At 34.1% G+C, this 12,083-nt stretch overlaps 1 protein-coding gene across 9 annotated transcripts in view; it reads right to left on the bottom strand.

The window, feature by feature from the left end:
• CCPG1 (cell cycle progression 1) overlaps positions 1 to 12,083 on the bottom strand; it is a 42,021-nt gene that overhangs the window by 11,023 nt on the left and 18,915 nt on the right. For 4 of the 9 annotated variants that reach the window (XM_061431211.1, XM_061431210.1, XM_061431214.1 and 1 more), the window contains exons 2-8: positions 11,257 to 11,325; positions 8,912 to 9,032; positions 7,174 to 7,250; positions 5,752 to 5,956; positions 3,900 to 3,995; positions 1,835 to 2,086; positions 709 to 735 (exon numbers count right to left, since the gene is read on the bottom strand). In XM_061431211.1, coding sequence (XP_061287195.1) covers positions 709 to 735; positions 1,835 to 2,086; positions 3,900 to 3,995; positions 5,752 to 5,956; positions 7,174 to 7,250; positions 8,912 to 9,032; positions 11,257 to 11,316 — 838 coding nt within the window. In that variant the 5' untranslated portion in view covers positions 11,317 to 11,325. The remainder of the gene's footprint in view (positions 1 to 708; positions 736 to 1,834; positions 2,087 to 3,899; positions 3,996 to 5,751; positions 5,957 to 7,173; positions 7,251 to 8,911; positions 9,033 to 11,256; positions 11,326 to 12,083) is intronic. The other 5 variants (XM_061431219.1, XM_061431218.1, XM_061431216.1 and 2 more) reach the window with 3 other exon arrangements.

Here is a 12,083-nt window from a genome sequence, read left to right as displayed (position 1 = left end):
AAAGAACAAGATAAGTGCTTCATTGTGATTTTCAAAAAATTTGTAAGGACTTTCAGGACCTGAAGCAGTACCAGATACCTACAGTATTCTTTTACTATCCTCAGCCCTTCCAAATAGTTCTCTCTTCCATCCAACATAGATATGACACTCCAAATTTACATGGTGCCAAGGTTGGTGAATGTTCTGAATGATTTAGTAGTGTGTTCTTGATAAATGATTATAAAGCAAATGACTAATTATGGAATGCAATGACTGACTTCACACTGCCTGGGAAATTCAAGCTAGCTCTAACATCAACTCAAAAGAACTCAAAGTATTGAGATCAGTGCCACGATTAACAAAAAAAACCCTGTGATATCCTTTAAAAGTAACCATGAAAAACTTTTCATTCAGATTAAGTTTTGTGTTCACTGAGCCAGTCTCATTAATGTATAGACCTATTATTATGAAGGTTGTTCCAATTCTGAAAAGCTAATCTGAAGTACTACAGGAAAATATTTTCAATATAATTAATAAAGTATATTTTACAAGTAACAAAGTTCTTAAATAAGAGGGCAATAATTTATCAGTTTTTAAAAGCACTCCTAAGTTAATCTTTCTACAAAATACTTAAAGGTCATGCACTTTGCAGAGCTTTAATGCAATGTGGATTAACATTAAATCACTGTCCAATTTTTTTTTAGTAATAAAAAAAGATTAAAATTACACCTTCTCCTTTGTTACCTCCACGTTTACCTGCAATGGGAAAAAACCATGCTCAAAAGAATGTTCATACATTTGCTCCAGCTAGATAATAAACAAGTTAAGTATATATTTCAAGTCAAATCTCACTATAACAAACTTCAAGGGAAGATACAAATTAAAAGGTCCCAGTATTAAATTCAAGCAGACATCCACCAGGCATCTAAATACTTATTTTTTATTAATATAAAGTTAAAGACAAGAAGAAACAGATTTATTTTTCTCTCACTTTAAACAAGAATTGATTATCTTCACTAAGTTTCTTCTCATATCACACTATACTGAATAATACATCTTTTCTATGAATCAACACAGGGTACATGTAATTCCTGAATCTTAAGGAACACACTACTGGAAGGAACCAGATTACTCAGAAACCTAAACTGTGTATTATATAGGCAAAAATCCTAAATGTAGTTAATATAAGGCAAACTGCAAGTTGTGAAGTTGGCAAGATCTAAGACATTTGTTTAAACTTTTTCAAAATTTTAATAAAGCAAAAAGTACAAATGTTCAGTTCTCAAATAGTCTTATCTTTGTACAAATATACAACTTAAATAAGATTCAATGGTTAGGCTCCCAAAAGAAAAATACCACGTGGCATCCCTTCCTCTTTCACGAGGGTAGTTTCAAAGGCTTTGCATCAAGAAAATAATTAACCAATGTAAATAAGATTAATTAACCAATGTAAATAACACTGAGCAAAGTATAATACAAGTGAATTCTTAAGTCATGTGAATCACAGAAGTAATAACAAGTCATAAAATATAATGCCTGCATGAACCCTGAAGGTAGAATGAGCACCAATTACTGTGACATTCATTTCAAATGTAACAAATAGTTACAAATGGAACTTAAATAATCCTCCTAATAATATATATATATGAACAGCCCTTACATTTCTTAAATACTGTTTTCATTTAAGTGCAAATAGCTTTGTAAGGCAACACTACCCCAATTTCCGCAAGAAAACTAAGGCTCAAACAAGTATGTTTTCTAAGGTCATATATTTCAAGGATGACACTGAAAACAGCTCCCAGAATGCCTCACTCTTCACCATCACTTTATATAAAACAAATTTTCAAATTCTTACCATAGAAATGTCCAAATCCCATGCTGATTGCAATCACCAAAGCAAGTATAACACATTTATTGAGACCACTACTGAACTGCCGTTTACATAGCTCCTGAGGGGGTTCAGGCTCTTGTTCAGCAAGTAGCCTTTCTTCAGATTCTGAACTAGACACAGTCTTCTTCCTGGCACGACGTCGTCTAAAGGTTGCACTGGGCTGATGGCTGGTTTCGTCACTGCTTGATTCGTCGTCGCTAGGCTGAGATGAAAATACTGTTTAAAAAAAAAAAGGAGATAAATACTTTAGAAAGCTTTCCTGATAAATATGATTTAGAATGCCATCCATATGTGCCTTTTTACATAAGACAGCCAAAAATAAAAACAACACAACAGAAACAAATCTTAAATTTTCAAATTTATCAACATAAAACCAAAGATTTCAATTGTGATACCTAAGACTTTTTTTTAACTATATTGTGTGCCACTGAGGGTCTGGTTTTGTCTTTTTTCTTTTTTTAACCTCCCATATACTTTATACCATTAAAACAATTATTCTCACAGCCTATTAAGTTTCACTGCTATTAGCACCATAAATGCTATTTCTAGACGTGAAAAAAAAAACAACTCTATCTCTTCAATTTCAAATGGAGGTAATTTAAGCTCAACTGTTTAAGGAACAGAGGGAAGTATACAAGCAGTTCCTGTGATTTAAAAAAGACAATAACTACCAGAAGTTTCCCTGAGTGTACTAGCCCCTAGTTTTATTTCCATCCTATGAGCCCCAAATCAAGGTTCAAAGCACTGTAGTTTAACCCAGGCTTCCAGAAGTCAGATGAGCCCTTCCCTTCGACTGCCACTCTTACTAGAAGGTTATTAATTTTACCCTCTAGTAAATATGTCAGCATGAGGAAGTGACACAACAGCTATCTCCGATATTAAGCACTAGTCTTGTGCTGCTCCTTTATGAAAAGAACAATAAAGAACAACAAATAGAAAAAAAAAATCACAAGAAATCTCAAGTACTAGAAGCATAGTCATTGGAAAAAACCATCTTCAGTTTTTTCAAATGTATTATTTCTTAATATTGTCCCATATATCAATAAACTATATGCTGAGGCAGATTAGATGTCTCAGTAATAATTTCCAAACGCCAGGGAGAAGGAAAAAAAAAAGCACTACAAGTAAGAATAAAATGTGAACATAAATTTGATACAAAGAGCTCCAAAAACCACAAACATTCATGCTTCAAAAAAGCAAAACACTTCTTCAGAAGACAGGGTATCCATGCCACAGCAAAGCTGCTGACTTAGGTTAGACAATACTTTTAAAAGTTGGATCACAGAGAATTCGGTTGACTCTCAACTTAAACAGTAAACACAAAGACAGAAGGTACTACTGAATATTCATTCAGTATTATATTATATTATATTCATTCAATATTATATTCCTAATAGTTAATGACAAAGATGTCACTGAGAGATCTTTGGGTCAAAACCCTTATGCCCATCATGTTTATCTGGTTATTCTTGATCACTAGTTTTTCCAAGATGTCATAGCCTCAGCTGTGAGCTTACATTTCTTGGACAAAGAGAAAGAAAGGAAGACTTTAACAAAGCATCACATAATATAAAGGCATTCATGATCATGGCTGAAGTACTTAATTCAGACTTTCTGACATAATTAAGATGGGTAAATATAAAAACAAACCATTTCTAAATTTTTAAAATTTTCAATTCTACGTTAACTTATTGCCTACATTATGCATTCTAAGTAAACTGATCAGGCTGGCCCAAATGAAAAAATTCACATTCTTATCTAATGCTTCCATCTTTTTTAACCCATACATATGACAGCTGAGATCCTTTGATTTTCAAACTTCTTTTAAAGCATAATTTGGCCCACAGTCCAAGATGCAAGCAGTGCAAAGGCATGCAAAGAGCTTAGCCAGCTTTATCATAAGATCAATTTTGAACACCTGTTCAGAGTATCACAGATTACAATAGATATCTTTAAAGCACTAAGTAAATAGTAAATGTGACTAGGAACACTCAGCTCTAGAAAAGCTGATCAGATTTAGTCACACCACCTTGGAAAGTGAGTTGGCTAGGAACATGGTGTTTCAGCTGATCATCCCATCCCCTTATGCATTCAGGAATCTTCCACAGCTTCTCCCACCATCTTTCTTTTGTGAATAAACAGGGAAAAAAAGATGTATAAAGCTTTATTATAAAGAATAAAAAGGAAAAAGAGAATTGAAAAATACTTAGTTTAATTATCACTTAACATGATCACACATGCTCCATCAAAATCTAAAAATCATGACTTTTTAAAAAACACATACAACACAAACTTTTATACAACTACCAACTCTGCTTCCTTAGGGGAGGAGAGGGTCATATGGAGGGACTGGGAAATGTTCTTACACCAACAAAAAGGTTACTGCCACAAGAATCTAATTTATAAGAAGAAAAAAAAAGAAGCTGAAACTCTATAGAGATGGAGAAGACAGGGCAAGGGAAAAAACAAACAAAACTAAGCAACAGATAGCAGGAAATTTTACCAACCAAGAAAAATATCTGCTAAGGGAAGAGAACAAAAATTCTTAACAACTGATGCATATAGACTATTTTCAACATAGTCCAAAATGTTATTTAAAATTATTTTTTTAGCATTTCTTTTACTGAAATAATTCCCTGGGAAACAGAACAATGGATAAAAATACATCTGAAAAATATTCTGCTTAAGTGAATCTAAAATTCTAGGATGTCCAAGTTCAAAAAGGAGATTAAAATTAGAATAATGTGCTTTGAAGTACTGAAGTTCATGGAAAAACAATCAACAGTGTGTGGCATCATTTCTTAAATGTCTACTTGAACTCTTCCACAATGCTCCTGGCTTCAATCTGACTACACCTCTGGCCCACAAATATTCTCCAATTAAATCAGCATCTAGTTTAACCCTACTTGAATTTTATTAGCTTAAACTGGAATAACAGAATCCCCACAGTCTGATTCTGGCAAATGAAACAAAGACTGGTAAAATCGAATAAAATGATCTGAAATAAATACTACACATTCTTGTTTTTGCACCAAATTAGGAAATTCTTATTAACACTAGCAATGCCCCAGGTGTCTCTCCCATAATCCACCCTAAATTATAACTGGGGGTTAATAACCTTTGGTTAAATATAGATTTCTTTCTCTTATTTTCTATAACTTTGTATTTAAATATTTATATTACCCCAAAAGATGTTACATATGTCCCTAAAACTGAGCCAAAGAATTACAGAAGGAATTAGCTCAGTAACTCACATTTCACCTCCAAATGATTCTGTCTGAACAACAGGCATTAACTGCATTAAGCATGTGACTCATAATAGCTACATTTTCATAACTCAGTCTAAAGTGAAAGATTCTAGTTTGGGGGCTTTAGGACACTCCTGTTTTGCCAGTTCCTTAAATCCTGTTTGGCACATGGTAGCACACAAAAAATGATTGTTGAGTGACTGATAATTAAATGGATCTGGAAGGCTCAAAAAAAGTTTCTTTCACTGTTTCTGTAATAAAAAATTTGTACCACTGTAACTCAAGATCTTAATATTCTCCTGCTTTTTAGGTATAATGGCTCAATCTCCCACTCCTAAAGACCTTAAAATTGTCCAATGCATTTTGGAGTGTTTGAGACATTAACAAATATCTTAAAGCTATTTTTTTTCCTTCTTTTAATGATAAAAGATAGTATTTATTGGACTACTGTGCTCTAGGCCCTGGGTCTAGGAAAACACTAGATAAAATGGTAGATTTTTACAAAAAATTTTCTTGCATTTTACCCAAATATATTCATAACTTTGATATTTAGGGTCAGAAAACCAGCCATTACATACAATGTGATCACAGGAGTCCTAAGCCTCCATAGGGTATTCGCTATGTAGTTCTTACCTGTTTCTGGCTGACAAAACGTGTACTGGCTGCTAGAGGAAGAGCCCATGTTAAAGTCTTCTGGACTCTCTGCTTCTTTAACAATTAATGCTTCTTCTTGATTTCCAATGTCTTCTAACTTAGGTGGCTCAAGTGTAACAATATCAGAATCATCACTGACAGTTCCAAAATAGAGATTGTCATCAGGTAACTTTTCTTCCTCTCCCTTTATAATTAGAATCATAATTTTAGAGACATATTCAACAAATACATATGGCCCTCACATTTCCTAAGTATACTTAAGTAGCACGATGACTGGGTTTAAAATAAGTCCTGCTCAATAGGAAAGGAGTACTCAAGAGTAGACTCATCTTTCAGTCTGAAAACACCATCAAACCTGACAGCAACTCTCTCTCAGAATTAAATCAAACTGCTTGCCCACCATTCATTCCTGCAGGAGTTGAGAAACAAATCCATCTTTCAAACCCAAAGTCCACAAAAAGGAGAGGATTAATTTCTCACCAGTACTATGGGTTTATTTGGGTTGTAATAAATAAATATGGGTTTATTTATATGGTCAGGAAATCCATAAAAGATTGATTAAATTTTCTAATACACTTCAACAGCTGTAACATGTAAAGATCATCCAGCTATTTAGTTTTTTTTGAGCAATTATTGTTACTTTATTACATTTGATCAATACAGTATTATATTTGATACACAACTGCACTTAAAAGTGTGTTTTTTTTTGCCACTTTATTTTTTTAATTGAAGGATAACTGCTTTACAGAATTCTGTGGTTTCCTGTCGAACATCAACAAGAATCAGCCATAGGTACACGGAAGTCAAGTAAAATGCCAAAGGACAAGATTTAGTTTGTTCTCAAGCTTGAAAATTAACTTTCATTTTACATATGAACCCTTAATTTCTCAATATAATTCAAGAATGTAATATATTTCCAAAGAAAATATTAGATGTTAAAAGAATAAATCTTTAACACATAACCAAGAAATCACTTTTCTAAATTAAAAGATGCTTCACTTAATTAATAATGTGCTTCCCTGGTGGCTCAGATGGCTCAGCGTCTGCCTGCAACGTGGGAGACCCGGGTTCATTCCCTGGGTTGGGAAGATCCCCTGGAGAAGGAAATGGCAACCCACTCCAGTACTCTTGCCTGGAAAATTCCACGGACTGAGGAGCCTGGTAGGCTACAGTCCATGGGGTCGCAAAGAGTCGGACACAACTGAGCGACTTCGCTTCACTTCACTTAATTAGGCATTAAAATGGACGCTAACTTTAACTTTAAAACTGACCAACCTGCAAACCCAAATTTTTCAACAAAAGCTATTTATAGACAAAATGCACAAACAGAAATGGCAGCTTTAATTAGTACTCTCTAAGAATTACTGTTTATCAAATATCCAGAGTAAAACACAAGGTTACCTCGAGTGCTGACTTCATTTCCTCCAAAGCAGGGTAAGCAGCTCCTCCCAGTAACACTGTGCCATTTTGGCTGCTCTCTGACATAAAGCAAAGGTCAATTTAATTATATTTCATCAACTTTTTATAGTCTGCATATAATATGAGTAAATAAAATCTATTCCTCATTTTTAAAGTGGATGCAATGAAAAGCTACATGCAATTATAACAATCACTCTATTGTTGTTAAAAAGATCTCTGCATTTCAAATATAACTACTGGAAATTGTTGAGATAATTTTAGTGAACTGAACTCATTTAAAAATTTACAAAAACTATAAACTCTAAATAAACAATCTCTACTTTACAATTCCAAAGTACTTAAGCTAAGGTGTTTATAAAAACCTGTTAATATGGAAAACTCATTCTCAGATCCGTGAGAGCACATTTCCTGAATTCTTAAGTTTATTCAAAATTCCTAAATGTACCACTATTCTAATGACTGTCAATGCCTGGTAACACAAGGATCAAAACTATGGCTTCAAATTACAAATTCTTTATAATAAAAAATGGACTATAAAAAACAATGACTCGAATACAGAAAAACTAAATAATGTCACCATAACAGATATATTTTATAAGAAACTTATAAGAAAAAAATATACAAATTAGTTTATAATGTCATATTTTTAATGAAAAAGGCTGTAAAATTTTAATAGAAGCTAAAAATGAAAACAGTACATAATAAGCACCAGGTTTTATGCATAGCAAAGCACATGCATTGTTGGTATAATCTTCAGAATCAAAAGAATTATAGATGGCTTTGAATTTTTGGTCATCCTTTGCTTTTCTATCATAAATGTGTATTTTTCATTATCTAACTCCTCCAAAATAACAAAAGAACAACAAAAAAAAGAAACCACCATTTGTGCATGTAATATAGCCCCAAAAGAATACTAATTTGGAGATAAGACTCCTCAACAAAGTTGGTCTTGGGTCCAAGGACCCCTGAGGAAGTTATGAAAAAAAATTTTTATAACACATATCTAAAGATATGCATTTCTTTGAAGAGACCATGCATAGCTTTCAGATTCTCAAAATCTGACCCATGAAAGATGAAAATCACTGCTCAAATGAGAACAGCAATCAACACATGGGCTCAAAACAAGATTAACAGGCATAAATCTTTTATTTTTCTGGCCTTAACACATCCACTTTATTCTCCTGATGGAGAAATGCCCTGTTTACATTTTAATGCAATTTTTAAAAAAACTTTAAGAAGTAATTTAAACATGAAGATGCATTAACTATTTGCATTTAATTCTCTATATAATTAATGTAGGCATCAAATCCCATAGAAGAATATTTAACATCAATGCAATACAGTAGTTAAACACCATTCACTACCTATAACCAAAGGTACTCTGAAGTGTGGTAACTGTAGAAGAGTTGAGTAAACCCCTTCTGATGAATAAATAATTCTGTGTATCAACAGTCTTAATCAAGATTAATAATATTTAGTTACCAATTACACTAGCAGTATCAAACATTCATACTGAAGCCCACTATAGCTATAAATAAGGCCCCTGGGCAGGTTGGTGCTACTGGGTTCTTTAGGTCTGCCCACCACATCACACTAGTCTTTCAGTGATCTGCTGGTTTAGACTAGCCAGAAAGGCTGCCCACCTAGAAAGAAGGCAAGATTCATGTTGCTCACATATCCTATCAAGAAAAACAAAAAAATCAGACTTCTTTACACTTACCTCCCTGCTCTACCTGCAATTCTTGCAGCTCCTCTTGTGATAAAGATGCACATTCTGGAGCGGGCTCACAGCTGTCACTAGCTGCACCATGTTCAGAATTCACCATCTCGATATCAGACCCCTAGAGAAAAAGCGATCATCAGTTAATTGTCTATCAGCTACCCAAAGCTAGATTTGACTACCTGTAAATGCTTCCATTATTAAAAGTCCCAGATGCTGCTATACTCCAAAGGGAACAGTATCTATTGCTTTTGTTCAATTTAGTCCATAAAACCTACAGCAGAGAAACAGCAGAAAGGAGCCACAGATTTAGACTCTGAAAGGAGTCAGTCCAGAAGTCAAACACTCTAACTGCACTAAAAACCCAAGAGTCAATCTGAATCCCAGAGGATTTCTACATTTAGCTATTTCTATTAATTTGCTTCTACTCAACATTTATGGAACTATTCTAGCCAAGGCATTTTGCTAGGTGTCAGAGTATAAAAAACTGAAATCTAAAATTCACATTTAAAGCCTATTCAGAGAAACAGTCACAAGTAAATATTAATAAGTACTTATTACAACATCTGACTAAAAATTTTTAAGGGCAAGCATTAAAATTAATCTATTAGATTAATATGGCAGGCTATAGTCCATAGGGTCGCAAGAGTCAGACACGACTTAGCGACTAAACCACCACCACCATTACACTAATAGAGTAAACGTTCTCTGTAAAAGTAGACTCTTCTTTATTCTTCCAAGGTTTTTATTTTGATGTCAGATTGTCTTTTCTTTAATAAAAGTGGATCTTAACAGATTTTTTTTCTCATCTTAATTAGCAAAATAAGTTATCCAAAAATGACTCAGTCTCTCTCCAGATCCCTCTCTCAACCCTATAGTTTACTGATCATGAAATCAAAAGGTCTGAGTTCTCCTGAGACATGTAACTCAACATAACTAAGAGACTTCATTAAAGGAGTGAGTTTGAGTTGAATCCTAAAGAGAATTCTGAATGTAAGACTTTGGGCTTGCTAAAGTGGCAGAAGAACAGTAGTAACCGACACAAGGTTTGGGTTGAATTTTGAGCCACTGGGAAGACCAGTCCTGGCCTCGGCCAGAAAGGAAGCAACAGTAAAAAAAAAATAAAGGAAATACATGGAAGAGACATTAGCAAGAAAGAGCAGAACCTGATAACAAGATATGGAGGGAAGAGGGATAAAGGTACAAATATAATCAACTCTGTGACAAGGTATCTCTACTACAGAACACCCAAATGGCACACTTGGCTACACGCCAGAGAGGTTTGCTCTCTTACGTCACACTGAAGATTCCCACAACTGCCTTGCTTGCTCCTACACTGTTAATTATCCTTGAAGGAGTAATTGTTGCTATGAGAGTTGATCTAAGCTTTGGAGAAACACATTAAAAATAGAAAAGTCATTTATTAAAAAAAAATAAAAGAAGAAACAAAAGAAACCACTCAATTTTAACTAGTACAGCTGCTAAGGAATGTTAAAACTTTCTTGCAGAAAGTCTGGTTAATGTTGTTGTCTAAAAGACATGACTAACCAATTGTCTAAACATTAAATTATCAGGGCAATCGTAAAAAAATACCATTCAAAATTTTTATTGATGCAGGAAAATAAGTGAAGCCTAAGAGGCTGGAAAAAAAACATGAAAACTATAGATAAATCCATTAACACATTATATAGGTATAAATAATTTTTATCCTTTTGCTTCTATTTATCACTATTTTATTATTTTTTCTGTAATTAATATATATTACCAGTGTGAGAGAATAAATTAATATTTACTATATACTGTCATATAACATCATACTTCTGTAATAAAATTCATTTTGTGACAGAGTTCTAGTCATAGTCTTTTTTCCTGTCAAGTTCTGCAATGTAACATAACACAACACAGGTGGAACACGTGTTCTTCATGCTCCTTTCTGGCCTGTTTAAATGCACTCGCTGATGTTTTCTAGCTGTATAATCTTGGCCAAGGTACTAAATCTCTCTAAGCTTTGGTTTTCTCAACTATGAAATGAGAATGAAAATCTATGCCACAGAGGGTTGCTTAAAATTATATGAGAACATAAGCACAAGGCCTGAATGACCAATAGGCCCTCAATAAGTATCTGCCTACTGTCTCAAAGTTGGGGAAACCAATGTACATTAAGATGCTGCCTCATGAAGAGTTTTCAGCAGTGAGTGTAATGTAGGAGGGAAAATGTCCAAGCTACAGATCAGTGGAATCTTATGCTTAAACGTAAAAAACTAATGGCCTTCAAAGAACCAGTTTACATCATTATTAACACTATAATACTACAAGCTGACGTACAAAAAATATTAAATACATACCTCATGATTGATGACAGTCCAACCACAAGATGAATCACTGTCACTGGAGTTCTCAGACATTTTTCGGGTCTACAAATACAAAAACATATTGATATGTGGAAAACACTCTAAAAAATTCTATAGGCAACACAGTATGTGACTGGTTTACTACCTCCCAGGTGAAACTGAGACAACCCACCCATAGATTTACCAGACAAGACAAGTTTGCACATCAATATGAACAAAATACAACCAAACTTAGATTCCCCTGAGCCAAAATAGTCAGATGGTCGCATTGTGGAATGAAGAGGCAAGCTGGATCTGAAAGAAAATGTAGGATTTGGTCAGGCAGAGAAACAAAGTTGAGGAGGAGAAATCGGACTGTGAGGAAGTCAACTGTTGAGAGAATGATGAATTCATCACATTCTAGGGGACAGTCAGCTAGAGTAAAGTCTATGTTTTCAATGAACTGTACACTGTGAAAATCATGGCTGAGGAAACCACATAGGGAAACTGGAAGAGTTAAAAGGCCAAGCAAAATGAAGCAGTTCATATTTTCAAGCAGGGAAGGAAGATAATCAAATGGTTTTTAAGAAAATAATCATGTTGGTAATGCTTCAGTTAGATTAAAACACGAGAAGAAAAAGACCAAAAGTGGATTAGAGAGTTGTGGAAATTGGCAATAACATAGGCTTTTACTCTAGCTGACTGTTCCCCATTCATCATTCTCTCAACAGTTGACTTCCTCACAGTCAGATTGTTCTTCCTCACCTTTGTTTCTCTGCCTGACCGAATCCTACATTTTCTTTCAGATCCAGCTTGCCCTTTCATTCCACAATATGACCATC

The sequence above is a fragment of the Bos javanicus genome, chromosome 10, assembly GCF_032452875.1.
Source record: "Bos javanicus breed banteng chromosome 10, ARS-OSU_banteng_1.0, whole genome shotgun sequence".
Classification (NCBI taxonomy): Eukaryota; Metazoa; Chordata; class Mammalia; order Artiodactyla; family Bovidae; genus Bos; species Bos javanicus.
The sequence above is the reverse complement of the archived record's forward strand: the minus strand, read 5'-3'. Positions and strand labels throughout refer to the sequence as shown.